General features: G+C 43.4%; 1 protein-coding gene across 7 annotated transcripts in view; it reads left to right on the top strand.

Annotated features, from left to right (window-relative positions):
• The first annotated feature begins 2,581 nt into the window (after positions 1–2,581).
• The window catches only part of LRIG2 (leucine rich repeats and immunoglobulin like domains 2), a 61,127-nt gene continuing 45,135 nt past the window's right edge, over positions 2,582–18,573 (top strand). For 2 of the 7 annotated variants that reach the window (XM_043460212.1, XM_043460198.1), the window contains exons 1-2: positions 2,936–3,074; positions 6,551–6,729. Coding sequence is in view for 2 of the 7 variants with exons in the window: in XM_043460194.1 (XP_043316129.1) it covers positions 2,836–3,074 (239 nt within the window). In the remaining 5 variants the exon portion in view is untranslated. Of the gene's footprint in view, positions 3,075–3,744; positions 3,877–6,550; positions 6,730–14,465; positions 16,084–18,573 lie in introns of those variants that run through there. The other 5 variants (XM_043460209.1, XM_043460201.1, XM_043460194.1 and 2 more) reach the window with 4 other exon arrangements.

Genomic DNA, 18,573 nt, shown 5'->3' with positions numbered 1-18,573 from the left:
CCACAGTAGTAGATTAATGATCCTCTGAGTTAAATTCACCCATTCCAGTCCATTTTAGTTCTCTGATTCCTAAAATGCCGATGTTCATTTTTGCCATCTCCTGTTTGATCACTTCCAATTTGCCTTGATTCATGGATCAACATTCCAGGTTCCTAAGCAATATTGTTTTTCATAGCATCGGACTTTACTTCCATCACCAGTCACATCCACAACTGGGTGTTGTTTTTGCTTTGGCTCAGTCTCTTCATTCTTTCTGGAGTTATTTCTCCACTGATCTCCAGTAGTATATTGGGCACCTACCAACTGGGGAGTTCATCTTTCAGGGTCCTGTCTTTTTTCCTTATCATGTTGTTGATGGAGTTCTCAAGGCAAGAGTACTGAAATGAGTCCCTTCTCCAGCAGAGCACGTTTTGTCAGAACTCTCCACGATGTCCTGTTCATCTTGGGTGGCCCTACATGGCATGGCTCATAGTTTCATTGAGTTAGACAAGGCTGTGGTCCATGTGAACAGATTGGTTAGTTTTCTGTGATTGTGGTTTTCATTCTGTCTGCCCTCTGATGGATAAGGATAAGAGGCTTATGGAAGCCTCCCGATAGGAGAGACTGATTGAGGGGGAAACTGGTTCTTTTTCTGATGGATGGGGCCATGCTCAGTAAATGTTTAATCCAATTTTCTGTTGAAGGGCGGGGCTGTGTTCCCGCCCTGTTATTTGACCTGAGGCCAAACTATGGTGGAGGTGAAGAAGATAACGGTGACCTCCTTCAGAAGGTCCCATGCAGCACTGCTGCCCTCAGTGCCCCCAACCCTGCAGCAGGCCACCACCAACCCACGCTTCTGCTGGAGACTCCTGGACACTCACGGGCAAGTCTGGGTCAGTCTCCTGTGGGGTCACTGCTCCTTTCTCCTGGGTCCTAGTGCACACAATGTTCTGTTTGTGCCCTCCAAGAGTCTGCTTCCCCAGTCCTCTGTAAGTTCTGGTGGCTCTATGATGGGGTTAATGGTAACCTCCTCCAAGAGGCTGCACCCAGAGCTCCTGCCCCTGCGTCAGGCTGCTGCTGACCTTCACAGGAGACACTCAGACACAGTTCTGCCTCAGTCTCTGTGGGGTCTCTGGGTCCTGGTGTGTCCAAGGTTTGTTTGAGCCCTCTGAGTGTCTCTGGTGGGTATGGAGTTTGATTCTAAATGATTTCACCCCTCCTACCGTCTTGCTGGGGCTTCTCCTTTGCCCTTGGACGTGGGTTATCTCCTCAAATGTGGGTTATCTCCTCAGATGTGAAAAGCCACAACCAAATGGAAGGTGTTAACTACTTGATGACCTGGAGCACATAGCCCCAGGCCTCCTGGAGTTGAAGGAGTGATAAAGTTAACCCCTGTGACACCAACCTGTTACCTCACTGTCAGTCAGTCAGAGAACTGTGCCTGAGCTGATCATACACTCTGTGATCCCTTCCCTCACTTGGCCTTTATGTAGCTCAGTTGGTAAGGAATCTGTCTGCAGTACAGGAGACCTGGGTTCGATTCCTGGGTCTGGAAGATCCCCTGGAGACGGAAATATCAACCCACTCCAGTATCCTTGCCTGGAAAATTTCACGGACCCAGGAGCCTGGTGGGCTGCAGTCCATGGCAAAGAGTTGGACACGACTGAGCGACTAACACTTATTTACTAAAACCAGTTCAGGAACTGGGGGACTTTTTTGTGTGCCTGAGCCACCAGTCTCTTTGCATGACCCTGCAATAAACTTTTCTCTTCTCCAAACTCTCACATTTCAGTTTGTTTGGCCTTACTGTGCCTTGGTCATATGAATTCACACTTACAAGGTGGCCAAACTTCATTGTTCTTGTTACGTTTTCTGCAGCCTCTGCTTTAGAATTAAAAAAAAAAAAAAATCCTCACACCTAAGCCTTTTCTTTGTTGATAGTTCAACATTCTCTATCTATATGTCTTGCTTGCTTCTGTGAGAGTGAGTGTAAATACACCACAGCATTCTCCAAATCAGAGGAAAGAGGAGTATTTTCCTTAAACACATGCATTGCAAGTGTGGCCCCATCAACATTTATTGAACTCCAAGACAGAACAGAAGGGGGAGGTACACAGATGAATAAATACGGTGTCTGCTCTGACGAGCTTAAGAATCCACCAACTGATGTGGCTTCCTGTTGGGAGTTGCCTTGCATTTGCAGGAGCCATTGACCAGCAGGACTTGCAGAGGAGGCCCAAGCTTGGCTCTGGAGTCCAATGGGCTCATGAAAGCTCCCGCACCCCCTCGGTGTTTACCACTCGGGAGGCACCTCTTCTGCCATTCTCCTTACTTGATGCCGAGAGATGATGAAAGATCCTTTTCTAGTACCATAGCGGATACATCGCAAATCAGGACTTCGGACTTCAGCGCTTGTGCCCTCACTCCCTCCTAAGGAGCCACTGCGCCCCCCAGCGGAGAAACGGCGGTGGAACCCCAGGGGCCGCCCCTAAACTCTGGACACCTTAAAGTCCTCCTTAAGGAGCTCGCTGTCTCCACCACCTCCCCTCGTGGAGTCCCGCCCCGACGCCCCTCGTCCTGTGCCTCGGATTGGTTGGCTCCTGTGCGTGAAGACGTTGCGTCGTGGGGCGGGGCGAAGCAGCGTTGACCACAGGGCCTGTGTTCTGTGTCCTCGGCCGCCGCCCCCGCTGCCGCGCTGTATCCGCCCCTCTCCTGCCCTTAGAGGGTACAGGCGACAGCCGTTTCTCTGGGTGGTCGCGCAGCCGCCAGACGTCTCCGCCGAGCTGCTTTTTCTAGCTGGCTGCTCTTCTCGGCTCGGTCCAGGTCGGGGGGGGGGGCGGTGGGGAGTAGGGAAAAATGGCGCCGGCGCCCCAAGGCGTTCGGGAGGAGCCGCTGCTGGAGTGTGGGTCCAGATTGCTTTCCCGGCTGCTCTTCCTCGCCCAGGCAGTGCTGCTCCTGCTGCCAGCCGCCCGTGCAGGCCTCTGCCCCGCGCCCTGTTCCTGCCGCATCCCGCTGCTGGACTGCAGTCGCAGGAAACTACCAGCGCCCAGCTGGAAGGCGCTGGCGACCTCGCTGCCCCCTGATGCCATCAGCCTGTGAGTAGAGTTGCTGGGTGGGGACCAAAGGAAAAGCGGGGGAGAGTGGGTGGGTTCCCCCTCCCAGAGGGGCAGGAGAGAGATGCTTGGCCGGAGGGTGCGGCCGGGAGCCTAAGTTCTGAAGGGAAATGCCATTGCAATGTTGTGAACTTTTGGGGAGGATGGTGGGAGCCTGAAATCCTGGTGTTAGGGTTCTGGAGACTTGTATGAAAACCACCGTTAAAATTCTTGGGACCGGCGAGTATGTGATTCCTGGGCTGGGAGAAGTTGGGGCGGGGATGTTGTTAAGAGCTCACTGGTTCTGGGGCACCAGCATTGGCTCTGAATGGTTGGGGCTCCTCGGCCACTTTGGGCTGCATCATCCAATGCATCAGCTTGAATGATCCCCGGGTATGTGGTTTTATATCCTTATCATAAAGACTTATCTACTGTTTTTTGGCTGTCGTTCACGTTTTGGCTAGTTTTGTGCTGTTTTTCATATTTAACTGGGTTAAAACTTCATGTGTTACTACATCCAGTACTACCTTGAACAAGCATTTTTATAAATAGCATTTTTCTTCTACTTTAAGAGTCACTGTAAAGAAGAAGGCTTATCCGTGACAGAATTAAGTGATGTGCATTTCCTTGTGGCAAATAATCTAAAAATCAGTACTCTTTGTTTATGTATAAGAAGCAAGTACCATGTTGGATGAATTCTTCTGGAGATGCCACTGCTGAGTGCTCATCTTGACAGGCCTGTGTTAGACAGTGGCACCTGAAGAGTTCATTAGTCTGAGTCAGCCTGATGGCATTAGGAACAACAGTAGGTATTAAATGCTGCAATTATGGAGCTTCTTAACCACTAACATACAGTTATTTTCCTGCCACTAACTGAACAATGTATTTATTAATTGACAGACTTCTAATAGAGTCATCTCTATAAAAAGTGCGAGGTGAAAAATAGATCCAGGTGTGGCTAAAGTATGAGGGGCTGTTGGATGTTTGACAGAAAACAACAAAATTCTGTAAAGCAATTATCTTTTAATTAAAAAAGTAAAAAAGAAATGGAATACAAATAGAATGTCTCTCTTTGCAGTGGTTAAAACCTTTATACATTTGCAAATAGGTTATGTTAGGAAAGAAAGCTACTTTGTAAATTCCTTGAGGAAATTAATGTTAACAACCAAATGTTGTCATAGCATAGATCTGCAGTGTAATAAGGTGTTTTCTGTTGTTTTAGGATAGTGATAACTTTAATTCTGATTCTGTTGACACAGATAAAAGGTAAAAATTTATATCAATGTGCAGCATAGTCTGAATTAAACCTAGTATAGTATCTTAGTAATGCAACAAGTACCTTTTCCTAAGAAATTCTTGAAACAGCTATCTGATTATGACAAACTAAATCTGGTGCAGGTTTAAAAACAACACAACTTCATTTAGCTGTAATTGAAATGAATGTGGCCTACTTTTCAAGCTCATCCATTGGTAGATAAACAATAATTAGAAATAGTTTCATGTCGGATACATTTATTTTGTGTTGAGGTTTGATTTTTGTGTAATGAAGACAAATTGCCCAAAGCCAAATAAAATTCAAAAATTTTAAGTGTCCTCTAGTGAAATTGACATTTTCAATTGAAGTGAAATGCCTTGGAGAGCAATTCTCTTGAAGAAATGTAACTGGATGGAAACCTTACATTAGCAAAAGAACTCTTATGATATTAAAAGATGGGATTGTGCTGTTTTAAACTGAGAAATACAACATTTTTAAAAAATCAGTTGCTTTCAGCTGTGAAACCAGCAGTGCACGTGGGTTTATGTATTTTTGAATCTTTAAAACACATGCAGTGCTTTAAGTTATTAATGATTATTCAAATGCTGTAACTTGTGGTAGTCATCAGAAAGTTGGTAGACAAAATTCATTAATCCTGGGTTCTAAAATATGTATCTGTCCCCAGTTACAGGCTTCCCAGGTGGCTTACTGGTAAAGAATCCACCTGCCAATGCAGGGGATGCAGGTTCGATTCCTGGGTGGGAAGGACCACTCCAGTATTTTTGCCATGAAAATCCCATGGACAGAGGACCTGGCGGGCTATAGTTCATAGGTTCACAAAGAGTTGGACATGATTTACTGACTTAATATAAACGCTTCCAGTTACTGACCCAGAGCCCCTGAAACCCTTGTAATTTCCAAAGTGATAGGAGAACTAGGAGCGCCTTTCATTTTTGTGTTTGGTCTTTGACCCTGATTCCTGACACAGAACTCATACATCTCTTAGCATTTTCTGGGTGATAGAAATGTCTTTTGACCAAATGAAGTGACTTTTAGTTGGCTCCAGGATGGCTTCAGGATGGGGGCTGGTCACCAGAAAGACTAAGCCGTGATTAGAAGATTGGAACTTTCAGCCCCGTCTCCCCTCCCCATCCTCCTGAAAGAGGAGAGGGGCTAGAGATTGAGGTAGTATTTGATCATGCCTGTGTGATGAAGACTTCATAAAAGTCCTAAAGTATGGAGTTCAGAGAGCTGCTAAGTCGGGGAACACATCTGCTGCGCGGTATGCTGTGAGGGTGGTGCATCCCAACTCCATGGAGACAGAAGCTCCTGCACTGGACCCTTCTGGATCTCACCCTCTGTATGTCTTCATCTGGCTCTTCATCTGTGTCCTTTATCGTATTTTTTATTACATAGTAAGCCAGTAAATGTGAGTAAGTGTTTTTCTGAGTTCTGTGAGCTGCTTTAGCAGGTGGTTGAATCCAAGGAGGTGGGTCTTGGGAACCTCCAATTTATACCAAGTTGACAGAAGTTGCAGGCAACGTGGGGACTTGTGATTGGTGTCTGAAGTGGGAGGCTGTCTTGTGGGACTGAGCCCTTAAGCAGTGAGGTCTACACTAATGCCCGTTAGTGTCAGAATTGAATTGAATTGCAGGATAGCCAGCTGGTGAAGGAGAATTGGTTGGTGTTGGGGGGGGGAAAGGCACACATCTGGTGTCAGAAGTATTGTATGTATGAGTAAAAGAAAACACCAGTGACAAAAATTTTTTGCTTGACCAAACTTTAGTCAGGCTCCTGAACCTTATCCTGGACCCTCTCTGCACATTCTTGTAAAATGCAGTTTTAGCAGTATCTCTACTGAGTCAGTGTAGTGGGAATCCCCCATCCTCAGTATCTGATCCGATTCCTCCACCTATAGCACCCCCCAGATGATATTTGATTACCCTGACCTGTCTTCAGCAAGAATCCTGTTGGGTCTCTTGAGTTAAAAATCCCCTTTCCCTGATGTTTACTCTTAGTAATTTTCCATTCGCCAACCCTACTTGGCTCCTTAGCTGTGAGTTTCCTCTTATTCATGGAGTATTATTCAGAGTTAAGCCCAATCTCTTTTCCCAAACTTCAAAACTTCTTTGCAGCGGTTCCTTTATGGAGAAAGCCTCATCCCCAAAAGTCTTCCTTACCATGCTGTAACAAATATCATTGAATATTTTTTTCCTTTTAACAGTTTGTGGTGCCACAACTCGGGATAGGGTCAGATTCATCACTGGACCCCCGGACCTCTCACCCAGGACCGTAAGTGCATACCTTTGAAGTCGTTATCTTCACTCCTGACTGATTGATCGGGGATCCATTGGTGAGTCCGACTCCTGAACCATTGCACCGGACAAACATCCGTGGAAGCTGGTAAGGACAGATTTAGATGTTTAAGAGTCTGAGTACAGTTGACCTTGAACAGCGTGGGTTTGAACTGTAAATAAATACTGCAGTACTACATGGTCCATGGTTGGGTGAATCCATAGATGCAGAACCTTGAATACAGAGAAACCTCATGTTTGGAAGGCAGTTACAAGTTACCTGTGGATTTTTAACTTTGCAGATGGTCGGTGCCCCTAACCTTCATCTTGTTCAGAGGTTAACTGTATGCTGCAGAAAATGGGATAGAGTCCTAGATAAACACAGGCTGGGTTAGAGTCCCAGGTTCCGTGTTTGTAAGAAAGCTCAGTTAGAGTCCTAGGCTTCTTTGTTTGAGGCGTACTTACTGGCCTGGAAATTTCTTCTTCCTGGCTCTGTTTTTCCTGAGTGGGGATTATTCCTTGACCCCTTACGCTGGAAATCTTTCTTCCTGGCTGTCTGTGAGGCCTCTCTCTCTCGGGTCCTACTTCTTCCATGAGAACTTATCAGATGGCTCAAACCCTCTTCTTGAATCCCTGCTGACTCTGTCTGCCTCCATTCTTATTGGCATGCTTTTATTGAGGATAATAGGGAATTTCACAGACTTCTTTGGGAAACTTGAGATGTTTCTACACTGGCTCCTCTAAGACCTCTCCTTTCTCTTTGCTCTGCTCCTCCTTTGCTTTCTCACCGCCTTCAGTCTTCCTTCCAGTTCCCTTGAATCCTATGATGCATGTGTGCGTGCTAAGTCACTTCAGTTGTGTCCAACTCTTTGCAACCCCACAGACTGTAGCCTGCCAGGCTCCTCTGTCCGTGGGATTCTCCAGACAGGAATACTAGAGTGGATTGCCATTCCCTTCTCCAGAGGATCTTCCTCACCCAGAGATTGAACCCATGTCATGTCTCTTACATCTCCTGCATTGGCAGGCAGGTTCTTTACCACTAACGCCACCTGGGATATGTCTCCCTCAAAATCCCTTCATCCTTCATCCCTATGTCCACCCTGCCAAACCTTTTTCCACCTCCATCTTTATAGTCACTTGAACTTTGGACCACCTGCTCTCCACTGGAGTCTATTAAGGAACTTAGGGACCCCCAAAAACAACTGAAAAAGAAAAAGCCTGATTGGAAATACACTGGATGTTTTCACCAGTTGAATGGGCTTTGGAGACATCCAGATAAGTCTCTTTATATCTCCTCGGTCAACACCTAAAAAATTTGGTCCATAGTCTCCATATGATTACCTATCAGGGCAAGGGAAGGTGGTCTGTACAAAATTGGTAAACAGATAACCTTAACTTGTCTCATTTGCCATAAACACAACTCACATAAAAATACAGTGAAAATACAAGAGGTTATTATTTTATATAAACCAGTGAGTTTATATTTCTGTGTTTACTAACTTAGGACTAAAATTTTCCAGTGAAACCTGAGATCTGTTAGAATCTGTGTGTATGTTTATGTGGGTCTGTATATATGTTGTAGATAGATGTGAATTTTTCTATTTCTAGATGATATTACCAAATTAATTTATAAAATCCAGTTCTGTTCAAATTAGCTTAGAGATAAACGAGCAGTTGCATAAGTATTCCTGATGCAAAACTGGAATCCTAGAGTTTTATTGGATCATTGATCCACTCCTTTTAAGATCTCAGTAGTTGTGGTGCATGGGCTTAGTTGCCCAGTGGCATGTGGGATCTTCCGGGACCAGGAATAGAATGCTTGTCCCCTGCAAGTGGATTCCTAACCATTGGCCCACCAGCGAAGTCCTTCCTGTGCCTTTGCCTTCTAAGTAATCTGTCTAGGAGACAAAGATTTTGTATCTTATCAAACTAATTTCCTGTATTTCATGTTGTTTTTTTTTCAGATCTTTGATTACTTTAAAAAACTGAGTTTTCTCTTATTAGAAGAGCTATTTTTTTTAAAGCAACTGTGACTTTCTGTATTTGCCTTTGAAATCTTTTTCCGCTTTGTTTAAATGGATAACTGAGTATTGTTTCACAATGACCTGTGATCTTAGTCAGGTTTTTAAAACTTTTTGATGTTTTTGACCTCACAAAATCAAATTCTGAATGGAATCTGTTTGATTTCAAACTAACTTTGAGACTTTCCAGAGTGTCCCTGGAAAATCTCAAAAGGATATGTCTCTCACCTTATAAAAGGATATGTTAAACTAATTAGGTTTATTTGATATTTTAAATTACATGAGAAGCATAGGAAATAAATGAGGACAAACCTTAGGTTATACATGTATGGATATAAGTTACTAATATAGGTGTTTCAGAAAAGTTATGGAGTTCATAGAGATATGAAATAGCCTTGCTGTCTGGTTATTATGTGGAAGTATTATGTGCCACAGAGGTAACTAATTTTCCTTATCAAATGAACTTTCATCAGAACTTTAATCATAGCCATTTTAAGTCTTTTTTCATTCATGAATAAGTTGTTGTTTTACTCTCCTTCTCTGAAAGTATAAACAGTCAGCCACAGGCAAGAATGCTCCATGATGGCATCAGGAAGGCCATGCCACAAGACTGAGAATTTCCAGAAGTAATGAAGCTGATGAATTGATAAAACGGTTAACCCAAGACCAATTAGAATAATAATTAATTACATCAGACTGATAAACTAATGAGAATGGTTATAATTTTTTATCACTCTTTATTTGAAGCAATGCTGGTTCTTTAATGTTTTTTTCTTCAGATTTAAATAACCTTTTTCTTTTCTGTTGTGTTATGTATAGCTTAACAACAGTAATACCTTTGTGAACAAAGAAGAAACAATTACTTTTTCTCCCTACTTGGTTCCTCCAGAATTCAGAAACTTTCAGCTAGTATTCTTATTTTCATGACAGTGTAGTAATTTGAATAAGTTCAATAATATGCTCTTGTAACAGGATCCAACTTGTAAATGATTGATATATTACTATGGCTTTGATTGAAATGTTATATTTAAGAGTGAACTGTGTATGGAATCTGGTTTAAGCTACCAAGGTTGAGTTCATGGACCAGTGTTCTTGGGAAAACTGGCCTGGTATCTGGCTGATGAGGTTCGCAACCTCATAGGTGAGTAAGGAAAGTCGCTTCTGGGCTGGCTCAGGACCCTTAGGATATCTTGGGGACCCCAAGAAAAGCAAAATTCACCTGAATCTTTAGGAGTGGGAGATGAAGTCTGGTGGCTACTTCCTGAGCTGTCCTCCTAGCCTCAAGAGGCATTTAAAAGCCTAATCTGAGTTTCCTTTTGGTAAGTTTCAGTAGAACCAACTCAAAAAGAGCCTACTTATATGGTCAGTCACTATTCTTGCTGCACTTATGTAAATAATCAGGACCAATCTAATGAGATCAGAATTTGCAAGCAAGAATTAAAAGGTTGACTGTAGAGAGAATGTTTTTTGTTTTAGTATAAAACTGTAGTGCAGGGAGCGGGGATCGGGATGGGGAACACATGTAAATCCATGGCTGATTCATGTCAATGTATGGCAAAAACCACTACAATATTGTCAAGTAATTAGCCTCCACCTAATAAAAATAAATGGAAAAAAAAATAGGAAAAAAAACCCCAAAAAACTGTACAGCAGTCTTGTGAATTCTGTCTTGCACATTGGCCAGTCCTTACCACATTCTCAGTTCTAGTTTCCTCTGATGTCTGGCTGTGATGCTCCAAACTGATGTTTCTAGTTTTTTTCCCACCCTCCTGACGTGGCATCCCTGAGAACTAAAGTTGCCCTTTTCCTGAAATTCTGCAAGATGAAGCTAGATGACTTGGTATAAGCCTAAAAAAAAAGACCACAACACCTTGTATATGGGCAACCTGTGTGCCCCCTGAACAGTTGGTGCCTTCACCAGAGACACTGAAACTGCAAACCAGGAGACTTCTTCAGGTGACCACTGCCATCCTCACTCTACCATTAAAAGATGCTTCAAGGTCAAAATCTAGGAATCCCAACTGGCTGCGTCTGGATTGAGAAGCTGGGTCTCTAGTTATTAATTTTGGTTTCTCTTTTATTTTTCATAGAAACTGCCATTATTAAATGCTTGACTGCTGGCACCATTGAGCAAATATCCACTAACACCAAGTCTCCACAGAAGGTTTACCCTGGTCCTTAATGAGCAAAAGACCACTGACTGAGAAAATAGACGTATGTTTCTCCTCTCCTTGAACAGAAAGGGGCCTGACAAAGATTCTTTGACTAAATTTTAATCGGACTCCTGAACCACCTTCTTCTAGGCTCATCTGTATACTTCTTTGTAAAATGCAGTTTTAGCAAGAATCTTGCTAAGTCAGTTTAGCAATAAACCCTTGATATCTGATCACCCTTGATCTGTGATCTGGTTTCTCATCTTCTGCCATCTCTCAGGTGATGTCTGATCACCATGGATTGTTTTCAGCAAGAATCCACTTAGGTCTATTTAGCCAGAACCCCCCTTCCCCTTGTTTCCAGTTTTCCATCCATTGACCTTGTCTGTCCACCCTGCTTCGTGGCTGTGAATCTGTATTAGCACATGCAGTATTTGGAGTTGAGCTCAATTTCTTCCCCCACTGCAGAATTCCATCATTTTAGTCCGTGTACTCATAGAGATAACCTGCATCACCTTGAATAAAGTCTTTCTTACCAGGTACTAATGAGTGTCATTGATTATTTTTTCTTTTAGCACAGGGAGTTTTTCCTGGACATTTGGTATCACAGGAGTGAGACTTGCTAGAATGGACCTGACTCATAGAAACATGGTTTGGGAAGACAAAGGATAAAAGGCAGGGGATGCAGAGCCTTTGATTCCTGGGAGAGCATGTGGTCACCCATGGTATGGAGCAGCAGCTTTGCTGCTCTCAGTTACTAACGGTGAAAGTTACCAATGGAATTTAGAGATGAATCAAATTCCCAGCATGTTGGTCCACTGGATGCATAAGGAAATGGAAACTAACAAGAAGGTGAAATGTTTAATCTCTTGGTTATTGTGATAACCAAATAATAATAGCTGACATTGAAATAATGTAATACAATGCTGCTGCTGCCAAGTCAGTTCAGTCGTGTTCGACTCTGTGTGACCCCATAGATGGTAGCCTACAAGGCTCCTCTGTCCCTGGGATTCTCCAGGCAAGAACACTGGAGTGGGTTGCCATTTCCTTCTCCAATGTATGAAAGTGAAAAGTGAAAGTGAAGTTGTTCAGTCGTGTCCAACTCTTCGAGACCCCATAGACTGCAGCCTACCAGGCTCCTCCATCCATGGGATTTTCCATGCAAGAGTACTGGAGTGGGTCGCCATTGCCTTTTCTTTGTAATATAATGAGTAAGAGCTAAAATTGAAATTAAAAGTGAGTCCTGAGTCAGACCTTAATGTTGGACCAAGGTCAGATTTCACTAAGTCAGAGCTTTGGTCATTGGCCTCAAAGCTGCCCACCAAGGAAAAAATTATGCAAGGATAGCAGAAAGTACCTCTTAGACCAAGAATGTAGTCAGGGTGGGAGGAGAGGAAAACCAAGAAACTACTGAAATCAGGGGATATAGTGTGAAGAAGATGTTTGCTTTTGTGGATCAGTAATACCAGCTTACTGAAGACCAAGGAATACCCTGAAGAACCTTTATTAAAATGGATTGTGGAGTAATTAATTTAGTAGCAGTATCTGGTTTTAGATGCTACAATGGGGAAAAGCATGTTTGAGTTGATGAAAGACCCACAGCTTACCATGAAACAATCACTGATGGCCATATGTGATTCAGACACAAAGCAGTTTGTTCCTGAGGGAATAGCAAGCCTAATGGATTGGACAGAAGCCACTGTAAGGTCTCCCTATCCCTGAAGAAGAGGACTGCCCACCTCCTCCAATAAATATCAAGGGAAAGCAAACAGTGTGTTTCATATGTAAGCCCCGTGGGTTTACCTTTCTGATAATTGAGATAGTCACCTGCTGAATATGTTTGTTACCCAGTCCATGGTAACTGCTGTGGTTGAGGGGGAACTCTTATATGGGCACCCCATATAACCTTACTGCTGCAAAGCCAAGGGACAGATGTGGAAGGCTTTTGCATTTGCTGCTTCAGCTTGCCCTCTGGATCTTACATAAGTAAGTGTTAGTTGCCCAGTTGTGCCTGACTCTTTCCGACCCCATAGACTGCAGCCCACCAGGCAACGATTTTCCAGGCAACAGTCCTGGAGTGGGTTGCCATTTCCTTCTCCGTGGGATCTTCCCAACCCAGGGATTGAACCCAGGTCTCCTGCACTTCAAGCAAATTTCTTTACAGACTGAGCTACAAGGGATCTTACATAGATGCCAATAAAAACATTAGGTTAGTAATAATGAGGAAAGGCAAAGGAGAGAGTCAAGGAACTGATCTTAGCAAGGCAAACTTTTTTTTTTTTTTCCATTTATTTTTATTAGTTGGAGGCTAATTACTTTACAGTATTGTAGTGGTTTTTGCCATACATTGACATGAATCAGCCATGGATTTACATGTGTTCCCAATCCTGAACCCCCCTCCCACCTCCCTCCCCATCCCATCCCTCTGGGTCACCCCAGTGCACCAGCCCCAAGTGCTTGTCTCATGCATCCAGCTTGGACTGGCGATCTGTTTCACACTTGATAATATACGTGTTTCGATGCTGTTCTCTCAGATCATCCCACCCTCGCCTTCTCCATACAGTCCAAAGGTCTGTTCTATACATCTGTGTCTCTTTTTCTGTCTTGCATATAGGGTTATCGTTACCATCTTTCTAAAATTCCATATATATGTGTTAGTATACTGTATTGGTGTTTATCTTTCTGGCTTACTTCACTCTGTATAATGGGCTCCAGTTTCATCCATCTCATTAGAACTGATTCAAATGAATTCTTTTTAATGGCTGAGTAATATTCCATGGTGTATATGTACCACAGCTTCCTTATCCATTCGTCTGCTGATGGGGCATCTAGGTTGCTTCCCTGTCCTGGCTATTATAAACAGTGCTGCGATGAACATTGGGGTGCACGTGTCTCTTTCAGATCTGGTTTCCTCAGTGTGTATGCCCAGAAGTGGGATTGCTGGGTCATATGGCAGTTCTATTTCCAGTTTTTTAAGAAATCTCCACACTGTTCTCCATAGCGGCTGTACTAGTTTGCATTCCCACCAACAGTGTAAGAGGGTTCCCTTTTCTCCACACCCTCTCCAGCATTTATTGCTTGTAGACTTTTGGATAGCAGCCATCCTGACTGGCGTGTAATGGTACCTCATTGTGGTTTTGATTTGCATTTCTCTGATAATGAGTGACGTTGAGCATCTTTTCATGTGTTTGTTAGCCATCTGTATGTCTTCTTTGGAGAAATGTCTGTTTAGTTCTTTGGCCCATTTTTTGATTGGGTCATTTATTTTTCTGGAATTGAGCTGCAGGAGTTGCTTGTATATTTTTGAGATTAATCCTTTGTTGCTTCGTTTGCTAATATTTTCTCTCATTCTGAGGGCTGTCTTTTCACCTTGCTTATAGTTTCCTTTGTTGTGCAAAAGCTTTTAAGTTTCATTAGATCCCATTTGTTTATTTTTGCTTTCATTTCCAATATTCTGGGAGGTGGGTCATAGAGGATCCTGCCGTGATTTATGTTGGAGAGTGTTTTGCTCATGTTCTCCTCTAGGAGTTTTATAGTTTCTGGTCTTGCATTTAGATCTTTAATACAATGGAAAAAAGACAACCTCTTTAACAATTGGTGCTGGAAAAACTGGTCACTTGTAAAAGAATGAAACTAGAACACTTTCTAACACCATACACAAAAATAAACTCAAAATGGATTAAAGGTCCATCTGTTTATTTTAAGGCAAACATTTTAAAACAGGTTTTAGAAATGTGGGGAATAAAGCAAATATTTTTAGCAAAACAAAGGAAATAGGGAAGAATCATGGGATCCAACCCATGGAAAGCAGAATGGAGAATGGAAGGCTTTAGATGACTTTTAAGAAATGGGATGAATAAAACGGACTTTAATTGGGTTGAAACAAAGGCTTTAATACTGCACTATCCAAGGCTGGGCAGGCTGAAGGGACCTCGTTCTGATCCCCGAAGAGTAAAGGGCCTTGAATCTGCTGTTTAGGTTGAAGAAGTCTAAAAGTCCAAAGACTGAGAGTGCAGTGAGAAACATGACCAGCAAATGCTTTGGTCATTGGTTAGGCAGATTAAATGGGATAAAAATTGACCCAAAGGGGGACTTCTGTGGCAGTCCAGTGGTTGGGATGCCACACTTCCCACTTCCACTGCAAGGAGTATAGGTTTGATCCCGGGTCGGGGAACTAGTATCCCGCATGCCTTGTGTCATGGATGAAAAAAAAATTGACAAAGAGGACCAGGGTCCCTTGGCTTAGCCTATGGTGGGAGTACCCTGAAACCTTTTGCAGTAGAGTGGATAATGGTCAGAAAGCAGAGAATTTCCCAGGATTTTTTGATAGGAGAGCATCTTGCCCTGTGGTACCAAAACCATTTGTGAAACCTGATGCAGCTGAGAACATAAAAGTATAAGAGTTGATAGAATTATGAAAGTAGGAATGTTTAAACAGGCTTTATGTAAAAAAGCCGTATCTCCTTTATCTGAATATTTTATGGGAATGGGTGTTATATCTGGATGGGGATTGCTTCCCTTACTTAGTATTGTAAAATAAAAACCTGTTAATATCAGCCCTAGTGGAGTCTACAGTTAAGAATGTAAGGTGAAAGTTTGTAGGAGATTGATATGTTTGATCAGACTTTTACCTGATTACATAATGAGGATGGACATTGTATCTGATCAGGGAATGTTTCCTCTACCACATAGTATCGTAAAACAGAAGGCATGTAAATCTACCCTTCAAGCAATATTAATTGGACCTGCTAAGTGGTCCAATGAGATGGACCAAGCCCACACAATATAGGGTAGAAGTTGGAGTGTTGGTATGAACAAATTCTCTGTGTGATAGCCCTGTGTGTACCCGAATGCCTCCCAGCAGCAACTTCTAGGACTTTAGACTGCAGAATTCCCAGTTGAAGGGTAGTTATTGGCTTGCTATTGCACATTAATTGAAACTGCCACTATGACTAAAACTCATAAAGTAATCTTGAAATGTGAAATACTTGTGATGTCTTGCATAATGTCTGATAAACACTCTGGGGGAGGGCAGTGCCCAGAAGAGTAGTAAAGTGGAAATGGTTTACACAGAATCGTACTGCCTGGGGCGTGTGAGGAGGGGATCCTGAAGAGCAGGGAGCCTCTTTCCCCCCAGGACTGGCTCTGGAACTGTGAGCAGCTGCTGGGTTCTGTTGTCACCTAGCAGTGTCCTATAACTGACCAGCAAAGAGTTACTTAGTTTGTGAATGACAGTTGCAAGGTGAATGGACAGCATCCTATTTGGAAGGCCACCACTGATTGAAGAAGGTAAGGACATTAGCTCAGTGGGTTGAATTGCATGCTGTTTTCCTGGAGTCCTCTTTCTTAGAGTAAGAATTTAACAGTGGTAAAAACCCCTGTTTGAGTTTGACTCATGGGCAGTGGCCTGTGGCCAGGCCATATGGTCAGGCAGAAGAGTAGTGAAAACCTGGCCTGTTTAAGGGATGCCCTTAAGGGACAGAGCCCTGTGGGAATTACTGTGGGAATTTGAAGGGTGCATTAAAGTAGGACTTTCTTGATGCCCACTAGGAGAAGCCACTTCTAGGTTCAGAAGGTGATTAGGATCAATAAGCAAATATGCCCGTGTGATTTCTTGAGGTGGTGCCTGAATGAGTGGATCTGGGGACACTGCGGGAATGCAGAGATAGTCTGAATCTATAGACATAATTCTCTTGTACCCCTGAGGCACAAAGTGACAGTAATTGTTGACAGAATAATGTTCTGTCTTCAAGCAAAAGAGACAAAGGCAGCAGATGGTTATGTCAGATTGCTCTGGTGGAAAGGCTTGAACATAGCTGGTAAGTGAGCCTGGTGCTGGTGGGCCTGAGGGGCTACAAATGAGTCCCGATAGAGTAGACACTGACTCTGGACCAGGCTTTGCTTACTTGATGGTAGATGCCAGTGTTCAAGAGTGCTTTAAAAGAACCAGAAGAGAAGGTAATTGTACCAATTTGGATGGTCGACCATCATCTCTTCAGACCAAAGAATATACTTTATAGCCCATAATGTCCCAACAGTGGGCAGAGAGAGAGCCTCCGCAGGGTGCTAGTTTGATGGAGAACTGGAATGGGCAATTAAAACATTGGTTATCTAAGATGGGGGAGATACAGATGTGAAAGGCTGGCTTATTATATACCATCACAGTGTACTCACAGCATGGGGTGTGTTAAAGGAGCTCTCTTGGTGAGTCTGGGGAAGAGGGTGTGGAACGACTATGCGAGGAGAATGCTGGTGTCGTAACCACACTTTTGTCTTTCTTCCCCATGTCGTATCAGCTTTTTTCACCTGCTTGATGCAGTGGTTACCAGGGCCAGGGCTGCAAATACAAGTGCTGGAAATGGATGGTTCTTAAGCAGGAAACTAACTCTAATTTTAGATTTGGGGCCAAGGTTCCCAAGTGTCTGGTGGGGTGTGTTGTGCTTTCATTCCATCTTGCAAAATTGAGGTCAACAGTGAATGTCTCTATATTGCCTGGTGGTAGAAATAGCCCAGTAGTTCTATACGTTTGTAACCTTACCCTAAATGAATGAGTGGCTTGAAGAGGGGGAACTTGCTAAACTAGTATTGCTGTTTGCTATCTAGATCAGCACAGTGGCTGAACCTGATGTTCCTTCTAAAGTTGGAAGAGTTTGGGTTGGAAGAGCTGAAGATAAAGAAACAAATAAATGGGTTGTTATAGTGAGGGAAATCCAATATTAACACCTCAGAAGGGCTCAGAGTAGTAGATAATATCATATCTTAGTTCAGTTACACCAGACAACTTAAAGAATGAAATCATATGTTTGCCTAGACCATACCTGCATTTGGACCCTGACAAGTTTAATTGGAAGCCTGCAAACCCAAGTGGAAATTATTTTTCATATCATATGATGACGGATGGTCCAGTTATTAATGACTGAATGGGATTCTAACAATGTGCCAGTGTCTTTTTTGAGTTGTGTGTCATTTTGCTGTAAGGGGGGTTGGCCAGAGACCAAGAATGTGGGCTGTGAAATAACAGAAAATACGTGAATTGATCTCTGCTCCTGGTTCCTGGCACAGAGCTCCTGAAACCCCTGTGATTTCCAAAGTGAAAAGAGTATTTGAAATGTCTACTGGTCTAATATTTGTGTTTTGACCCTGATTCCTGACACAGAGCTCCTACATCTCTCGGGATTTCCTGGGTGATGGGAGTGTCTTTTGACCTAATGAGGTGACGGTTGGTAGGCTCCAGATAGCTTCAGGATGGGGGTTGGTCACCAGAAGGACGAAGCTGTGGTTAGAAGCTTGGAACTTTTCACCTGCATTCCCCTGCCCCCTCCATCCTCCTGAAGGAGGAGAGGGGGTAGAGATTGAGGTAGTACTTGATCATGCCTGTGTGATGAATCCTCTGTAAAAATCCTGAAAGTATGGAGTTGAAAGAGCTTCTGAGTTGATGAACACACCTGCTGGTAGGTATGCTGTGGGGGGGTTCATCCCAGCCCCACGGAGACCGAAGCTCCTGCACTGGACCCTTCTGGATCTCCCCGTGTGTATCTTCATCTGGCTGTTTATCTGCGTCCTTTATCATATTTTCTTGTTATATAGTAGACTAGTAAACATAAGTGTTTTCCTGAGTTCTGTGAACTGTTCTAGCAGGTGTTTGAATCCAAGGAGGGGGTCATGGAAATCTCCAGTTTGTAGTCAAGTCAAACAGAAGTTGTGGGTAACATGGGGGACCTTCTATTTGTAATTGGTGTCTGAAGTGGGGATGGGGGCAGTCTCGTGGGACCAAACCCT

This window comes from Cervus canadensis, chromosome 2 (genome assembly GCF_019320065.1).
Source record: "Cervus canadensis isolate Bull #8, Minnesota chromosome 2, ASM1932006v1, whole genome shotgun sequence".
NCBI lineage: Eukaryota > Metazoa > Chordata > Mammalia > Artiodactyla > Cervidae > Cervus > Cervus canadensis.
This window is presented reverse-complemented; position numbering and strand designations above follow the sequence as displayed.